The 19,579-nt window shown below is 43.5% G+C and overlaps 1 protein-coding gene and 1 long non-coding RNA gene across 2 annotated transcripts in view; one reads left to right on the forward strand and one right to left on the reverse strand.

Moving 5' to 3' along the window:
• Positions 1-19,579, forward strand: part of LOC138173250 (uncharacterized) — a 40,901-nt gene that overhangs the window by 11,628 nt on the left and 9,694 nt on the right. The gene's annotated exons all lie outside the window — the stretch shown is intronic.
• Positions 17,198-19,579, reverse strand: part of LOC138173246 (zinc finger protein 850-like) — a 23,550-nt gene continuing 21,168 nt past the window's right edge. The window contains exon 7 of the mRNA XM_069103210.1: positions 17,198-19,561. Coding sequence (XP_068959311.1) covers positions 18,179-19,561 — 1,383 coding nt within the window. The 3' untranslated portion in view covers positions 17,198-18,178. The remainder of the gene's footprint in view (positions 19,562-19,579) is intronic.

The following is a 19,579-nucleotide window of genomic DNA, read 5'->3' on the forward strand; positions in this document are numbered from 1 at the left end:
ATCCCACAGGTGGGATTAACAAGCTCTGGGTTTTAACACAATCAATTTGAAAACCAAGCCAATACAGGGGCATCTTTAATTGCCATTACTATCACAGTAAGCAGTCCCATATAAGTTATACATGTGTAGTCATACAAAAGATAGTCATAATAGTCATATTGTGAAAGAAAACAAAGACCAGAAAAAGCCTCAAGAAACATAGAGTAAAAAATGATGCTTTGATCTGTATTCAGATACCATCAGTTCTTTTCTGGGATGAATAGCATGTTTCATCATAAGTCTGTCAGAGTTGTTTTGGATCATTGTATTGCTGAGAATAGCCAAGTCATTCGCGGCTGATGAATATGATACTTAAAATTCTGCTGTTACTTTGTACACAGTACATTTCACTTTGTATCAGCTCACGTAAGTCTTTCCAGGTTTTTCTTATAGTACAATAGTATTCCATCATAATCTCATACTGAGGATCGTTTTTCAAATTAACAGCATTTTTTTTTTTGCTTTTTGAAGGGCAATTGGGGTTAAGTGACTTGCCCAAGGTCACATGGCTAGTTTTGTGTTACGTGTCCGAGGCTGGATTTGAACTCAGGTCCTCCTGACTCCAGGGCCGGTGCTCTATTCACTATGCCACCTAGCCGCCCCCTACAGTATTTTTTATACAATAATTTTCCAAAAATCACAATACAAGAAAAACTCGGAGCCTAGCAATAACATAAACAATATTATGAATTTAAAAAACCAAACATTTCCAGCCAAATAACATCAGTTCAGTTGAATGTACTTCTAAATCATCTTACATAGAAAATCACTTCATCTACCTCTCAGTTTGACATTTTATACTAATCACATTCAAAGCCAGCAATTTTGAAGCAATTATGTTTTTGATTCTTATTCACGCAATTTCTAATATATCACCTTAATATCAAATATGAAATGTATTTTGGGTTAAAGTCTGTTCTGCCTATAGAGGGTCAAACATCAAAACTATCCTAAGAGGAGAATACATTTCACCTTGAATGAGATCATATTATAATTTACGTTTAGGGCAAAAATCAAATAAAATCTGGATTCACAATCACAAATGATATAATTCAAAACCTCAATTTTCCCCACAGCCATTAGCTGCAGTACCCCAAATTATAGAACCCATTGCCTTTAAAGTTAGCTGAGTTCCAAAGATTTATGGTGGCAGTCTCAAATTCTTATCTCCCTCTTTGGGGCCCATGAGACTTTAAAGATTGGAACACGCCCTTCTTTTTTTTTTTTTAAAGCAATTGGGGTTAAGTGACTTGCTCAAGGTTACATGGCCAGGTGTTTCTGGGTGGGTGCTAAGTGTCCGAGCCCGGGATTCGATCTCCAGGTCATCCCGACACTGGAGCTGGTGCTCTTACTCGCTGTGCTACCTGGCCATCCCAGAGCAAGCCCTTCTGATGGTCCTTCAAGAACAGAATTTTAGTATCAAATAATTGCTGCAAATTTATTCTTTAGTTTCCATCTGGTAAACATAACTTGATAGAATACTGTCAATCTTAAATTGCGAACAGGCATTTCTCCAACTAATGTCTACAAATTATGGGCAGAGAAAGTTTCTCATGTTCTTATCTCAATGAGATTTAAACAAACTTCTCCAACTTCTCTTCCCAAACCCTTTACTTGCATCCCCTTTTTGCTTAACCTTCTCTCTCTATTCCCTCCCAATGGACTTGGATGAAAGGGCACAACCTTCAAGACTACAGCTTTCTTTTCATGCTCTTTAACACTTCACTTACCCTTGATACTTTTCTTTAGTCATTTCATCTGTTTTTGAACAATTATATCCCTGTCCAATGTACCACTGAATCTCTCTGGTACTAATTTCCTTATACTAATTAATTGCAAAACTTTTCAATTATGAGTTGTATAGTGTTAGGGTCTGTGGCCCGGCAAAGGTCTCAGGCAGCCTCTCTGAGTTCAGGTCTGGTAACAGGGCACTTTGTGGTAGATGCTTATCTGATCTGATCTGAGGTCAGGGAGCCCTGACCTCTAGGAAGTGCTGAGTCCCAGACTGTGTGCTGTTACACAAATACCCTGTTACACTGATGTTTATCTCAGGATCAAAGGGTAAGTGCGCAGGAGTATGCAAGCTATTCTGGACACAGTCTCCCTGTTCTCTGATTGGCCCCCTACTTTCTCTCACGAACTCTTCACGAGCTGTCCACGAGCTTTGCAGGTGCATTTTGGGGTATTGAAGGGCTAAAGTATGAGGGGACAAGGGAGAGATGTAACCACACACCTGTCCTGCCAATAAAGCTGTGCCTTTCTCCATTTCCACTGGCTCGACTTCTCCTTTATGTGAACATGCAGGACATGACTAGAATGTGCACTGAAGGCCTGGGAGAGGTATGACTCAGCTAGAAATCATAGGATCGAGACAAGTCATGACACATAGACTATTTCAATTTCTTTTATTTTTTCCTTGCTTTTTGGAGGGACAATTGGAGTTAAGTGACTTGCCCAAGGTCACACAGCTAGTTTTTGTGCTAAGAGTCCAAGGCTGGATTTGAACTCAGTTTCTCCTGACGCCAGGGCTGGTGCTCTATTCACTGTGCCACCTAGCCGCCACTATTTCAATTTCTCTTAGATGACTTTGCTTCTACTTTACCTAAACAATTAAGTTCTGCTAAATCATTCACAGAAGAAAAGACAGTAGTAAGATAAATAATTCTCCTAAGGGGAAATTTTCTCTTGAGAAGGCTAAAGACTGCAGACTGCAATCTATTTTTTTTCTTTTTTCTTTGCTTTTTTAAAGCTTTCTTGGCATTCTCTAGGCAGTGAAATCACCTTCTACTAAAACTGTGAGCCTCTCACCTTCCTAGAGAAAGGGTGATAAAGAAAAAAAGGTCTTAAGTGCAATTTGCATAGAATCTTGGTCCTAGAGAGTTGCAAACCTCCTCCAAAAATAATCCACTAAGATATTTCATCATTTAGAAAAACATTCAGGGGCAGCCGGGTGGTGCAGTGAGTAAGAGCGCCGGCCCCAGCGTCGAGAGACCTGGGATCAGTTCTGGCCTCAGATACTCGGTGCCCACACAAAAATAACTGGCCGTGTAACCTTGAGCAAATTACTTAACCCCAATTGCTTAAAAAAAAAATAAAAGAAAAAGTCAAATATAGGATCACTGGCCCTGAAGTCAGGAGGATCTGAGTTCAAATCTGGCCTCAGACACTTAACACAAAAACTAGCTGTGTGACCTTGGGCAAGTCACTTAACCCCAATTGCCCTCCAAAAAGCGAAAAAAACCAAAACATTCAAACCAAAATTTATAAATTTACAATGAAGATACTACATTTCAGGTACAAATTTAGTCTCTAGTTTATAACTATATAACTATAAACTATAGTTTATAGTTAAACTTTTTCAAACCAGGAGAAATATTTCCTTTCTATCTTGTCTATCTTCATCTCTATAATCTCAGCCTGGCTCCGGCTGAGAAGACAGAAATATCTTGCGGTTTTTCTTCCCTATTTTTTTTATTAATTTATTTTAAACTTACATACTAAAACTTAAGTAGATGATAAAAAAAGAAACGTTCAAAGCTTCAATACAAAATAAGAAAAGAAAACAAACGTGGCTTCCTCGTAAGTTTTCCTTTGTTCCTTGCACTTTTTCCTTTTGCCCCACTCCCTCCCTCCCCGCCCAAGGACACTACAATTAAGCTTGAAGATACACACACACTTATGTGTGTGCATACATGTGTACGCATACATGTAACATGTATATACATACATATCATACTCACATATAGACATGCACATTCACATGCTTCTATGTTAGACCATACTGTATTTGTCCTCTTATTCTGAGGCTGGATAACATCTTCCTTCGTAGGTCTAAGTCTTTCCCTATTTTTCTCAGTCCCCCAACTCATTGTCTCCTACGCCACAGCGGTATTCTGCCCTTCCACTGTCTGGTTATTTCAAATAGTCTAAAACAATATTGATTCATGTGACCGATATATAGCAGTTTCCCTTTTTTTCCCTCTTTTGATTAAATCTATTTTAATTGCATCTGAGATTGTGATTACTACCCCTGCTTTTTTTCTCTAATAAATTCTACTCCTGATCTTTATTTTGGGTTTGTACGTATCTCTCATTCCCTATCCCTCCTGATTCTCTGCTTTAATTACACCTGCTACCTTGCCCTCCTATTACATAGGTCCCCCCCAAGATTCCTCCCTTCTCCTCTCCCCCCTCCCTATCTCCTTAGCCTTTCATTTCTTCCTGAGTTGAGAAGACTTTTATCCCCTTCTAGTTATATATGTATTGTTCCATCTCTAACCCATTCCCGATGACAATAGGGTTCCCTCACTACCTGCTGTCCTCCCTCCTCTAATTCCTCTGTCAGTTCTTCCTCTGGTGCCTCATTTGTATAATATAATTACTCCTTTTACCTTCTCCTAAATCCTTTTCAGAATTCCATCATATTCAGCTCTACCCCTGTCTTTCTTTTGAACTACCCAATTACTCATAACAATCTTGGACCTCCATTTTACATTTCCTCATATAAAAGGTAAACAGTCGGTCCTTATTAAGGCCCTTGTAATTAGTTCCATTCCCTTCATTCACATTGTCAGTGCAAATGAACTCCAACTTTTAAAAAACTTCCATTTCTCTTGGATTTTTCTTGCCTCTCGTAAAACTTTGCCTCCCATTGAAAGTCTGGTAAAAAGGTCAGTGGAAATAAGTCCTTACTTATGAGTGAAGGGAGTTTAGCATCAGAATCGTAATCTCCTGTCCATGAGACCCCTGTGGGAACCACTGGGCGGTTAGTCCTGACTGCTCTCTCCATCAGGTCCGGTTACCAGCTGGGCCTGAGCTGAGAGGCCTGGGAAGGCAGAGATTTGGGCCACTGGTTCTAGGCCCATGACAGTCAACGACACCAGCTTGTCTTGTGCTTGTCCTCTGCTCTGCCCCTTGCCCAAAGTGCTGCTGCCCCAGGGAAACGACATCAGGGAATCCCCAGGCTTCCTCTGGAAAGAGGCCTAGCTCCTGTCTGAATGTTCAATGCCATTTCCTCTGTGCTTTGGTGATGATTCTTCCCCTCCCCCTCCCAGCAGCAGCAGGCCCCACTTCTACTCCCCTGGGGCCTTTCTCTCCTCTGCCTCAGTGAGGCAACAGTGATGCTGGCCCTGTTCAGACTCCTGTTCAGTCTGTGGACTACAGGGCAGCTGGGTCTGGCCTCTGTTCATTTCTTTCAGGGATGCACTCTGACCTGCTACCATCCAGCCAGAACTTCTCAGCACTCTGTCCTTCCTAGGATGTTGAAATAGGGCAGAGAGAAGGACCCTGCTAAGGGTTTGTGAGAGGGGGCTTTATCTTACCTGGCTTTTCAGATGCTGAACTCCCTCCCTCGCTCGTCCTCCAGGGCTCCTCTTGTCCCCTGCCTGGGGCAGGGGCTACCAAACCCACATCTCCCCTGGCATGACTCCTTTGAAGCCCCTTGGTAGGGAGCGTCTTTAAAGTTTTAACCTCTGTGAAGGTTCTTGCAGAAGGTCTATCCTTGGACCTGACCTCAGATTTTCCTCACACCTGCATTGCCCCAACTCAGGAGGCAGCTGTGCTTGCCTGTTTAGGAATCTTCCCTGAAAGCCTCTTCCCCCTGCCCTTTCTCTCCCTTCTCCCCCTACCCCTCTGTTTGGGAGCACGGACACACATGCAGTGTGTCATCCTACAAAACACCAGCCTGTGAGCTGCTGGAGATGGGGACTCTGGGCACTGGGCTTACACTCCCCTCTTTAGCTCACACCCTGCTTTCCCTTGGAAAGGGCCAGGGCTTTTTTGTTGTTTTGTTTTGTTTTTAAGAGGCCTTTGCAGCTTTTACACTGGATTAAATCCCCACTCCTCCATCCCATGTCTCTCAGAGAAGCTCCTGCCCCAGGGTGGATTTTCTAGGTCATTGAAGGGGCTGATTTGGTCTTCCTCACACTAGGAGCAAGTGAAGTGCCTTTGAAGAGTTTCTCTTCTCCTCTCCAGGGACACGAACCAAAACATTTTGGGTCTCACATCGTGGATTTCTGACTTTCTAGCCCCAGAATTCCAAAAGAACCCCCACCAAAAATCCCAAGTAACGAGTTCATTGTCTCTTTTTTACTGACCTCTTGACCTCTTCCTGATAACCAGACCCCAGTTATCAAACTCATTTGAGGGGTGGTGACTTTGAGGTTGCCCCATCTTTATACCAGCGCCCTTCTGTTGACTCAGCTGATGGCAGCATCGAAGGACTGGCAAGTCAAACCTCAGTGTGGTTTTCCCATTTTGAGATTCCCTCAGCCCTGTCTCACATCAGTGTCTCACCTCAACTTTGACTAAGTCTAGTTTTTGAGAAATATAGCTCTCTCTTTGAACTGTACCATTGTTTTGTTTGGGGCCCATTGAAGGATGTCTTCTTTCTGTTGTGTCCATCTTTTGCCCGTGCTGGGCCACTTCTGTTGGTGTGTCTGTGTACATGCATGTGTGGGAGTGTGTCGGTGCCTGGGTGAGTGTGATTCTTTTTAACGCTTTCTGGTTTTTAGAGGAAAATTTAAAAGCAGACCCCTACTCTTGATATATATTTTTTTTCCCTTAGTAAATTCTTTTCTCACTGGAATCAAAGGGGAAAAAAGCAAACCTTTTGCATTGGTTTTATTTCTATGTTACAAATAAATGACACTTTGTTCAGTTAAAAAAAAAAAAAAAGAGGGGCGGCCAGGTAGCACAGCGAGTAAGAGCACCGGCTCCAGTGTTGAGAAGACCTGGAGATCGAATCCCGGGCTCAGACACTCAGCACCCACCCAGAAACACCTGTCCGTGTAACCTTGAGCAAGTTACTTAACCCCAATTGCTTAGGGGTGGCCAGGTGGCTCAGTGTCGGGATGACCTGGATCAAATCCCGGCCTTGGATACTCAGCACCACACCCAGAAATAACTGGCCCTGTAACCTTGAGCAAGTTACTTAACCCTGATTGCTTAAAAAAAAAAAAAAAGAATTGTAATCTCCTGTAAGAGATAGTTGTTTTAGGTATAAAACTTGATTCATCTTCCCCACTATTCTAAGCTCACTTTTTGCAATTTTTTACACCAGTTTTTATGACTCAGCTAGGTTTTTCCCTTCAAAACTTCCAAGATAAATATAACTTTGTACACACAGGAGAACATTCTCTCCAAGTTTACTGCCTGTGTTCTCCAAATTTTAGCTTCCCACATTAACCTAAGGTCTTTTAATAGTCACAGAAGGGTTGAGAGGGGAAAAATACAGGAATAAAGAGAAAAGGAGAGAGGGGGGAGGGGGGAGAGGAGGGGGAAAGGGAGGAGGAGGGAAGGGGAGGAGGGAGAGGAGAGGGAGAGGGGGAGAGAGAGGGAAGGAGGGAGAGAGGGAGAGAGAGAGAGAGAGAGAGAGAGAGAGAGAGAGAGAGAGAGAGAGAGAGAGCTGTAACTCAAGTAATTCCCTGTGCTAAGGCCAAATACAGCCCCCTAGCTTTCTAGACAACCAGAGTCTTTGTTCTTAAAGACTTGCAGTTTGGGCTAGGGCCAAACCCCTGGATACTCACCAGGTTCTCACCCTGCCAGTTAATCCCATATAGGTTGGCCCGGTTCACCTTGATCCTGAGACCACAGAGACTTACTCAGCACCCACAGTCACAGAGAACCTCCAGGCTTCTTGGGTTAACCATCAGGGATCCCATTTGTGACACCAAATTGTTGGCTGAGAACAAACTCAAACCTGAAGCAAGTTTTAGGAAGTTTCCTAAGCCGTCCGACATCCAGAACAGGGCAATCGCTGCCCTGGGACTCTGTGCATTTTACATGAAACCAAGTCACAAGGAAAGGAGAGCTGAGGAACCTTGGTAATCGAGCGTGCGAGTTGTCTGAGGGTCCTTGCTCCTCTGTGGCTGGTCTGCTAATGCTCCTCCTTACCCTGAGACTGTGAGCCAGCTCCTAGCACGGAATGTGTAATATTTTCCTTTTGTTTTTCCTTCTCAATAGTATGGACGAGAGAATTTGGAACTGAAAATAAAATAAAATTGAACTTAAAGAGAGATCGTTGCTTATTTTGAAGTTAGTTGCCATTGAATGAAAAAGTCAAAAGCCAGATTGTAGGGGGCTTGGAAGAAAGAGGAGGTTAAGAAGATTCACCAGTTTAGAGTATAGAGATTACAGACAGCTTTCTTAAGGAGTTTGGCCTCAGAGGCAGAGGCAGAGGCATAGGACCATTGCGATGGAGGCTGGTCGGATCAAGTGAGCACATTCTATGGATGGGGGAGATAAGGATTTCTTTGCAGTCAGCAGAAAACATAGGACAGATTGGGAAAGATTCAAGATATTTGGGTGGCAATGATGGAGGGAGCAATCTTCTAGAGAAGGTAAGATGGAGTGGGGCCAAGGATGTGCTGGGGCAAGGAAGAGTCAGAGCAAAGGAGGAGAGAGCGAAGAAGGACATGTGAGCCATGTGGGATGAGATGGAGAGGAGAGGAACTCCAGTGAGATGTGAAGTCATCCTCGGCCGAGAGCGTGGGAGAAGAGGGTTTCATGGAGGCTTGAGAGGAATAAGAAGGTCTAAAGCCAATGCTGTAATGACCAGGATATCAGATGAATTATGGGGTGCAGAAGGCTTGCCTGTTGCTGGAAGGGCCCAGGTGAGATTAGGAATCACAAATCTGTAGTGGATTCAGCTACGCAGCCTTTGTGACTTGGGACAGTTCCAACCAGCAGTCCATGAATAGGAGTAAAGGCAGCACATGGAGGGAGTGAGCCAAGGTTTGGGATGGACACATGGTTCAAGGGGACATGAATGCAGAGGATAGTCTAGGGCTGGATGGATTTCCCAAGGTGAGATGTGGAAGGGGGCAGGGGGTCCAGTTCAGGGATGATGGCTTAGGAAAGAAGTGAAGGATAGAAAAATTAGAGGCCACAGTGAGGCCAAAGCTAGTGGTCACAGGGCAACACTGGGATGAGAACATGGTGTCAAATAAATGAATCTCCAAGTTTATAAACATGGAAGTGAAGCACCTGGGGGTGATGGCGAGACCCTGGGTATGACCACCTCTCTATGCAGCAGAGAGGGAGTGGAAGGATCCATGGGAAGTGAGTAGGTGGAGAAGCAGGGGAGTCACGGGTCCAAAATCTCTGAGAAGCAAGGCAGGAATTGGAGGAGAGAAAAAGACTGTAGGTCAGGTCTGGACTCATTGAGGAAAAAAGGACATTTTCCTGGGGGGCCAGTGTATGTTAGCTACCAGAACTTGATATACTGAATGGACCTCTGAGGAGAAGAGGCCAATGAGTGAAGTTGATGGAGGCAGAGCCTGGAAGGAGCATTGGGGACCAAGGGGTCATCTGGCTTCCACCACCACCAGTGACCATACAAAGAGTGGTCCAGGAAGAAGCATCCTCAGCAGGGAGCAAGATCACAGTGGGACAGAAAAGATGGAGGGAGGGAAAAAAGAAAACAGGTTTGTTAATGAAGCAAGCACTCCAGAAAGCAGTGTAGAGGCTGGGTGGGTCTGGAGCAGGATGCTGTCAGAGTGGAGTGGAGTGGAGGGGGACGGGCACAAGGGCCTCAGGGACAGGGCTTATCCCAGGATCTCAGGGATGGGGAGAGTAGGAGGGGTGAGAGGTGCTTAACCATTGAGGAATGAGTCAGGGCAAAACAGCAATGGATAGAGAGGTCCATCAAGCAAACAGCTGATGACGCTGCTCAGAAACTGCCCTCTCTGTGGTCCAGGCTCCTTAGGGGTGGTATGGTGTAAGGTCTTACAGCAGGAGGATCTGGCCTTTTCAGGGTGCCCCAGTCTGGAAGAGGTCCCCAGAGTACTGGGGAAGATCCTGGGCACAGACAGCTGGGAGGGGGGAGAATTTGGCTCCTGGGTAGAAGCAGCTCTCCCTGGGAGGTCTATGGACAAAAAAGGCCAGAGGCAGGTGACAAGGATGCATCAAGGTGTGGTGCTGAGAACAGACACAAACCCTTCCACATGTCTGCTCATATACCGTCCAGCTATTTACTCACTCACACACACCCCAGCAGAAGCAATCACACACACAAGTACATGAACCTCCTCAGGTCTCAGTAATTCAGGGCAGGATGGCTACCTGAATGGGAAAGACTGCCCAGTTCCCATGTACCTCCTACCCTGAAACTGGAACCAGCTGAATGATTGAGAAATCCAATAAAAAACAACAGTGACCTCTTCCAGCCCAGCCAGAATTCCACAGGAAAGAAGGAAGCCCCCCCAGCAAGGCCAGCACTCACACAGAGGAGTGTCTCAGCACAGCTAAGGGCCACATATAGCTGAAGAGCTCTGAACTTCAGAGATATATGGTGACCTAACTTGGCATAAGAATCAGAAATAGGTGCTTGTCAAAGGAACCCAGGAGACCCAGAGTGAAACAAAGTATTGCAAACCACCCCACCGAAAAGTGTGCCCCATGCCCCTGCCCCAATTCAGGAGCCAAAGCTGGAAAGATGAGCACATTTTTCTTTTTACAAAAATGTAACAGCATTGAACGTTATTCTACAAATCTACAAATCCTCTCAAAGGAGAGAGTAATTATTTAACTACAAGCAAAGAATCAAAGGGAAAAAATGGATTTTCCACAAGAACTCTGGATCTAGAAGAATGAACAGATTTTTTTAAAAGAGAAACCAAATCTCTGGAGATGGTCAGGTGGCGCAGTGAATAGAGCACTAGACCTGGAGTCAGGAAGATCTGAGTTCAAATTCAGCCTTGAAGACTTAACACTTACTAGCCATGTGACCTTGGGCAAGTCACTTAACCCTTAACCCCAATTACCCTGCCTTCCCCCCTCCAAAAAGGAAAAAACAAACAAAACCTCTGGAGGAAAAGAGTATGAGAAAAAGTAGTTTAGAAAAGAAAGTGGTTAACCTTACCCAAAAAACAGCCTCCCTGAAAACTAGAAGAAACCTCACAGAAATCAGTGGCTCTATAAAACATTGGAACAAAATTAAAACATTGAAGAAAAGTAAAATATCATACACCAAAGACAAAAGAGTTCAAGGGGAGATCAAGGAGGAATTAAGCCTTTGCTGACCCCACTACGACACACACACACACACACACACACACACACACACACACACACACACACACACACCACATTCCCCCAGTCTGGAAAATCCACACAAAATTTTTTGGCCCTCCCTCCATATCAGAGAAGTATGAATTATTTTGGTATTAAAAGATAAAATGTTGATATTGTGCAATACAGTACATATATTTAATGCATTTCTGAGTTTCTAAACTTTTTCTGTGTCATCTGCTGGCCTTCTCATGTTCTCTGTGACTTCTATAAAACTCCCCAAAATTCCCATTTAATTTCTTATGCCAGCCTGTGATATATTGAAACTGTGATAGGGAAAGTTGTGGTGTGGAAGGGATACCTGTGTTTGTATTTGACTTTGCAGGGAAGCTGTGGGGAGTGTGGAATGCTCAGAAGGACCTCGTGCCTCTGGTGTGGGGGCTGCTGAGCCCCTTTCAGGGATTCTTATCCACCTTCACCCAACTCTTATCTGTGGCTCCAAAAAGCGGCAGCACCCACAGTGGCCACAGTCTGGTGGAAGCTTCTCAGCAGAAGGCTGAACCAGGTGGAGGGGAATGGACAGGTCTCAAACCTGTCACTGAGTCATTTCTACCCCAAGCACATGAAGATGTCCCCTGTGGAATAGGCGGATGAGAACAATGTGTTCCAATGGCCACATAGGCAGCTGAAGCAGGCGCTGTGGAGTGCTGAGAGCTTGGGCAGACATGGAAGATGCCAAGGTCATTCACTGTGTGCCGGGCCATGGCCAGTCATCCTGACTTCTGTCCTGCCACTGGACGAGTTAGGCTGAGGACCTTGTGCACTCCGCCTCACTTAAATCTAATTCATGGGCAAGTCTAGAATTGCCTCATGATGTCATTGATCCTCTTCAAAAAGGAAAGATAAATACTGAGTGAAAGAAGTGCAAACTTCTCAGACTGTACTCTAAAACCTAGGAAGGCTTTTTGTGGGAAACAGGCCCAAGCTCCCCTTCACCGGAGATCACATGATTTACAAGGACTCAGAACTCAGAGCGGTAGGGAGTCACCCCTCTCCTCAGTGCCACCTCAGCACAAGATATGCCAGATAAGGACAGAAGAGCTTTGTCAAATGTACATTGGGTGGTCTGCTGTTTCCTTGTTCCCATACTTGAGGCAGACTGCTACACTTAGATTGTACACCTGACTTCCAGACGATGGAAGAAAAGGGGGGTGGGGTGGAATTCCGGGTTAGGGTTTTATAACTTTGCCATTTCCTTTTGTAAATCGCTTCTCCTCCCTGACCATTTGTCAGGAGGGTGGCCCTTTCTCGAGATCGTAATAAACCATTCTTTTCTGCTTCCTACCTTGAGAAACCTCTGAGTATTATTTGGGTGAGGATTTCTGCTGCACACAGTTTTTGGGGTGCACACGATACCACCGAAGCTACCCGGACTCGTCTCCCCCATCAGAGCACAGGCTCCCTGTGGGTAGGAAGCCATTTTCCTACACCCTCCCTCCTCCATCCACTCCCACTACTGACCTCCCTGGCTTCCTTTAAAAATGCCACCTCTTCCGGAAAGCCCTCCCGAACGCTCCAAATCCAATGCTCTCCTCCTATTTCCCAGTTATCAGGTATAGAGCTCACTCTGTCTACATTTGTTTGCATGTTGTTTCCCCCCGTTGGATTGTAAGCTCCTTGAGGGCAGGGCCTGTCTTTGCCTCTTTGGGTATTCCTAGCACTTAGCCCAGGGCCAGGCAGGTAGAAAACACTTAATACTTGTTTATTGAACTGAATTGAATTCTTTGTACTTGTATTCTGAGCATCAAGCCCAGTGTTTTACATTGCCCTTAACAAATACATAAGCTCTTCAGGCTGACAGACCTGCCACCAGCACATAAAGTATAGGCATCATCACAGGACACAGGAAGTATAGCCATCATCAGCCTCACAAAGAGACGAGTGAAAGGGCAAAGACTCCCTGGCATTGGGGGAGGGGTGCTATGATCAGAGGCAGAGGAGCTGCCATGGTCAAAGTCAGCTATGGGGGGAGAGAGCTTAATGGGGGACACAACATTACTACTTATCTTTCATTTTCTTTTTCTTTTCCCCTTTTGGAAGGCAATTGGGGTTAAGTAACTCACCCAAGGTTACACGGCTAGTTTTTTTGTGTGGGTGTTAAGTGTCTGAGGCCGGAACTGAACTTGGGTCCTCCTGACTTCTGAGGCCAGCGCTTTACTCACTGCGCCACCTGGCTGCCCTTATCTTTCTTTTTCAGAGAGGATCAATGCCATCATGGAGTAATATTTTATTGCACTGAGGCTTAAACGTGTTGAGTCCAACACATTTTGGGTGTGGTAAAATGCTGGACATTGAGACAAACGGGAGGGAACACCAAGGGAAGAGGCCTAGTAATTAAATTCTAAGCTTCCTTCTTTTTATTTTCATAACAAAACATAGCAGGCAAGATACTTACATTCCTTGGTCTATATTTGCAGAGTAAACCAAGCCCCACATTATGTGAAATCTTCCCCATAAGTTAATTAATGCTTGGTGATGTGTTTTGGGACTTTAATTAAATAATGAATCTAATTTGAATATATGTTCTAATTAATCTTAGCTCAAAACCTTGTCATTCAGACAGCCCTAATGGGGATTTTGGGGTGGGGGGGGCTGATAGCCTCTGTTTGAGTCAAACCAAGAGCGGGGAATGATGATATAAATAAAGGATAGCAGCTGGCCTCAATCGTAAATACTTCCTGCAAATAAGGAGTGAACTCATTACCCTCGAGGGTTACTTTGTCTTAATGAAGTCAATACTTTCCATATATACTTGTGCTGAGTAATCAGTCCTCTGTGGAAAACTAAATCACAGTGATTTATTATTATTAAAGTTATTAAAGGCATGGCCTGCTCATTGAGATCTGCTAATGTGAATTCTGTTTGAGGGGTGGGGTGGAGTGAGAATTAGTTTTAAGAAAGGGCTGGTGTAATGAACACTTGAATGGGGGCAGCTGACTCTGGTGATACAGGAGCTATTTCTGCTGTCAGAACCCTTTGGAGGCTAGACACCATCTCTTCAGCTTCCTTCAGTCTCGTTCTGACAAGATGTGCTTGATGTTCATCTTGCTAAGAATGAATCACAAGTAGGGAACATCCGTGTTGATTGATTAGCTGGGGAACAGCTGAATAAATTGTGGTATATGAATGTAATGGATTACTGCACCATGACTTAGTGGTTGCTTTCAGAGAAACCCCAAAAGACTTATAAGAACTATAGTAATGTGAAGTTAGCAGAACCAGGAGAATAATTTATACTGTAACATGAGCCCTTTGATGACAAAAGAAACTTTCAAAAACTTTTAAGAACAAGAATTGGTGCTGCGGACCTGCTGCAGAGGCATCGCTCTTTCCTGATGTCTCGCATCTGTCCTCCAGCTGCAACTAGACACACATTTCCGGACACGGCTGAGGTGGGATTTGTTTGGCCTGACTCTTTTGTTTTTTATAAACTGGAGGTGATGGTGGGAAAGGACTAGGAATAGGGTCAGTACTGAAGCATTATTTTAAAATGCACAGGAGACAAGAATCACACAAGCAAGACAGCTCTGAAAGTTACATTTGAATTTATTATATAGCTACAAACAAACACAAGCCAAAATACTGGGATTCAGTTTCATATGAAATCCTATTTCCATTCTATTTCATATATGGAAATGCTAGCTTTTAACTGGTGTTTCTCAAGAACAGAATTAATTTTTTAAAAAGGTGTGTGGTTATAAATAAACAATGACTAAGTGCTTACTATACACCAAGCATTGGGCTAGCAAGGGGGATCCAAATAGAAAATCAAGACAGGATCTGCTCTCAAAGAGCTCACACTCTCACTGGGGGAGAGAACATATTAAAGAAAGTTCAAGTGCAGAGCGCATGGGAGCTGCAGCAGGGGAGATGGCAAGGCCCAGGTCCTACGTGGGCAGGCCTTTATTTAGGTAGTTAAGATGACAGGGCTGGGGGACTGAAGGACATAGAGGCACAGCATGTGGTAAGGCTTGGACGATCTTAGGAAGAAGGGGCAGGTTGGACGGCAGAGCTCGATGGTGCTCCATCTCATTAGAAAAAATGTGAGTAGTCAGGAGGCCTGAGCAAAGGGGGAAGGCAAGATGGGTGCATACTTTTGATGGTCATGGCTCTTCATGATGCCATTCTGGAAAGGCTTAAGGTCAGGAGACAGGCTAGGTATCTGCAGTCTGGTCACCACTAACAGGTTCTGATATGGTTCTACGGCTCTCTCTGTTCATTTGTATATGGAAATGATCATGTTTACGGATACTTATCACATTAATAATTTCTTTAAAACACACAAAAAATTAGAATGACAATGTAGTTTGACAGAAACTCTTAACTGATGAGTCTGTCCAGCACAAGAAATACAGAAGCAATAGCGGGAAAAAAAAGTGTTAGAATGAAACAAATGAACGAATAATACAGCTCTGCAAAAGGAGGGCTGGCAGCTGTAGAGAGTAACCGTAAAAGAGGCACTAAGTACAAGTGGATCCACCGACAGCAGAAAATATTGATAAACAAGATGGCCATAAGAGAATCTATGATAGCATTTGGTGTATGGGGCTGATGACAGGGACTTTTCCAAGAAAAAAAAAAGACCTGAATCTCTCTTGGAGTCATGGAAATTCAGTCCCATGCCCAATAGCATTTACATAGACCTCATGCATTAGGGTATAATAACAGTAACAGGGATATAGACTCTATTTGCACAAAAATACGCATAGAAGTATTATTCATAATAGCAAAAAACCCCTTCATATTCTTTGACTGGGGAAATAGGTAAACACATTTCTATAAAAATAATATAATGCTGATGTGTCCCCAAATATGACACATCTAGTAACGATGATGATAATAATAGCAGTGACCATTCACATAGTGCCTACTATGTGCGAAGCAACTTCCATGCATCTCAGCTGATCCTCACGACCAGCCTGGGAAGCAGGTGCTATTATCATCCCCATTTTATAGTTGAGGAAGTTGAAGTTAAATGACTTGCCCAGGGTCACACAGCTAAACATCTGCAGTCAGATGTGAATTCAGGTATTCCTAACTCTGGGGCCAGCACTATCCACTATCATCTCCTCTGTAAATTTCAAAGAAAAAGTTTTATATGAAGTAATACAAAGTGAAGACTGTAGAGTAAGAACAATATACCCACTGGGGGTGATTATATATGGAACAACAATATCACACCCATATAAATATAAAGACATCCAAAGTCAACAGGCATTAAGCACACTCACAATGTATCAGGCACTGTGCTGAGCACTTGGGGAGACAAAGAGAAGCAAAGAGGAGCTTACATTCTAAAAGACAACAATAAGAGCGGAATCTGGGGGCAAAGCTCAGAGGTTGGAAGATGGCTGGCCTAGGCCCTTCCTCAAAATGGAGGTTCCAGGAGGAACTCAGCAGCGGCCGGAAGCCAAAAGGTGCAAAGGCAGCAAAGAAGACCTGCTTTGGTCATGTTAAAATATTCACATTTGTTTTAACTGTAAATAAAACTTACTGTTTTTACATGGATTTTATTCATTTTCATCTTCAATTTTGCTGTTACATAAAATAAAAAACAAGATGAAAGAAAATGTGGGTAAATTTACCCTTAAGTAAACAAATAACACTGAAGTAGTTTGGGGGAAATGATCAATCAGGAAATCATATCCTGAATCAGTCACATTTGCTCCACTGACTTGTGGAATTCTACTGCAATCTAATGGTATCTCGGGATGGGAAGGTGCTGAGCATCCCATCACCTATGATACGGCTGTCCGTCCGGCCACAGGCCTGATGCTGCTCCTTTCTGTCCCTACCTGGAATAGCATCCTATGAGCAGAACCTCCAGGAATCATGACTTCAGACTCATCTTCTGAACTCCATGGGGGTTCTGATGTCTTTTCTTTGTCAACGGATAAACATTTATTGCCTACTGTGTGCCAGGCACTGTGCTATGCTCAAAGGATAAAAAGGAAAAAAAAAGCAAAATACAGTCCCTGCTCTCAAGGAGCTTAATGGGAGAGATAACATACAAATATATACAAAGGAAGCGAAATACAGGATAAATAAGAAATAACAATGGGAAGGCACTAGAATTAAGAGGAGTTGGGAAAGGCTTCCTGGACTTCCTGGACAGGACCAGAGTTGGGACTTAAAGGAAGCCAAGAAAGTTAGTGTTTGGAATTGAGGAGACAGCATTCCAAGCATGGGGGACAGTTGGAGAAAATGCCCAACTAATGGGAGTGTCTTGTTTACGTGACAGTCACAAGACCGGTGTCACTGGATCAAAGGCAATGACTGACGTGTAAGAAAACTGAAGTAGAAGAGGGCCAAGTTACGAAGGGCTTGAATGCCAACGGAGCACTTGTATTTGATCCTAGAGGCAACAGGTGCCAGTGGAGTTTACGGAGGAGTGACATGGGCAGCCCTTCACTCTGGGAAAATCACTTTGATAGTTGGCAGGATGGATTGTAGTGGGGAGAGACTTGAGGCAAGCAGACCCACTAGCAGGCTATTGCAATAGTTTAGGTCTGAGGTGATGAGGGTCTGCACTGGAGTGACAGCAGTGTCACAAGAGAGAAGTAAGCATATATGATAGGCTGCATTAGTAAAATCAAGAGACCTTGGCAACAAATTGGGATGTGTGTGTGAGTGAGTGAGTTCAAGATGACTCCTAGGTTGTGAGCCTGAGAGACAGGTGGATGGATAATAGGGACAGTAGGAGGGGGAAGGGTTTAAAGGAAAAGATAAATTGTGTCTTGGAGATGCTTAGTTTAAGATGTCTACTGGACATGCAGGTGCGGTGGAGAGGCAGACAGAAGTCTTGACTGATGAATGAGTGCAAACTGCACTAGTATAATATATGTAGTCAGCTTTCAACCAGACCATTCTGTCACATGTCCTAATGCTATCCAATCACTCTACCTGGAACAGCACCCTTTCTCTCCAGTATGAGATCTTTGGTAGCTTTTTAGTACTTTAGTTTCAGTAAAGGCTTTGCCATATTAATGACAAATCAAAGAATATCAGTTCTGTGTTCTTTCTCTTCTATTTCATGATGGTCTGCCTCTCACCAAAAACCTACCCATATTCATTCCATTGAACAGGATTTTGTTGAAGTATGAGTTCTCTTATGTCTAAAAAGGGTTTGCCTCTCAATGAAGGTTTTCCCACATTCTTTACACGAAAAGGGTTTTGCCTCAGTATGGGTTCTACGATGAGTAAGCAGATTTGCCCTCCAGCTGAAGGCTTTTCCACATTCATTACATTCAAAGGGCTTCTCTCCAGTATGAATTCTTTGATGATAAATGAGGTGTCCCCGCTGGCTGAAAGCTTTCCTACATTCCTTACATTCAAAGGGTTTCACTCCAGTATGTGTTCTCTGATGGGTAATAAGAATTGTCCTTCGGCTGAAGGCTTTCCCACATTCATTACATGCAAAGGGTTTCTCTCCAGTATGAGATCTCTGATGTGTAATAAGATGATCCTTCTCACTGAAGGATTTCCCACATTCATTGCATTCAAAGGGTTTCATTCCAGTATGAGTTCTCTGGTGTCGGATGACATGTCCAGTTTGGCTGAAGGCTTTACCACATTCATTACATATAAAAGGTTTTACTCCAGTATGAGTTCTCTGATGGATAATAAGGATTGTCCTTCGGCTGAAGGCTTTCTTACATTCATTACATTTAAAGGGTTTCACTCCAGTATGAGTTTTCTGATGTCTATTAAGAGTTCGCTTCTCACTAAAGGCTTTCCCACACTCACTACATTCAAAAGGTTTCTTTCCAGCATGAATTCCCTGATGATAAATGAAGTGCATCCTCTGACTGAAAGATTTTCTATATTTGTTACGTTCAAAAGATTTTTCCCCAGTGTGAATTATTTGATGTCTAACAAGATTTTCCCTCCGACTGAAGCTTTTCCCACACTCACTACACTTAAAGGTTTTCTCTTCAGTGTGGGCTTTCTGGTGTGTGATAAGGTGTTCCTTCTCACCAAAAGCTTTCCCACATTGATTACAGTCAAAGGACTTCTCTCCAGTGTGGATTCTCTGATGTTTTTTAAGAGCTTTACGCTCATTGAAGGCTTTTCCACATTCATTACATGTGAAAGATTTCTCTCCACTATGAGTTCTCTGGTGAGTAATAAGACTATCCTTCTCATTGAAAGTTTTTCCACCTTCATTACATTCAAAGAGTTTCATTGCAGTATGAGTTTTTTTATGAGAAATCAGGTGTTCCTTCTGACTAAAGGCTTTCTTACATACATTACATTCAAAAAGCTTCTCTCCATCATGAATTCTCTGATGCTTTTTGAGGGCTTCATGCTCACTGAAGGTTTTCCCATATTCACTACATGTGAAAGATTTCTCTCCACGATGAGTTTTCTGATGTTTTTTGAGGTCTTTACTCTCACTGAAGGCTTCCCCACATTCAAAACATGTGAAAGGTTTTACCACAGCATGAATTTTCTGATGGGCAATAAGATG

Source organism: Petaurus breviceps, unplaced genomic scaffold (genome assembly GCF_028583685.1).
Source record: "Petaurus breviceps papuanus isolate PSGF00001 unplaced genomic scaffold, PetGlider_PUasm1.0 567, whole genome shotgun sequence".
NCBI lineage: Eukaryota > Metazoa > Chordata > Mammalia > Diprotodontia > Petauridae > Petaurus > Petaurus breviceps.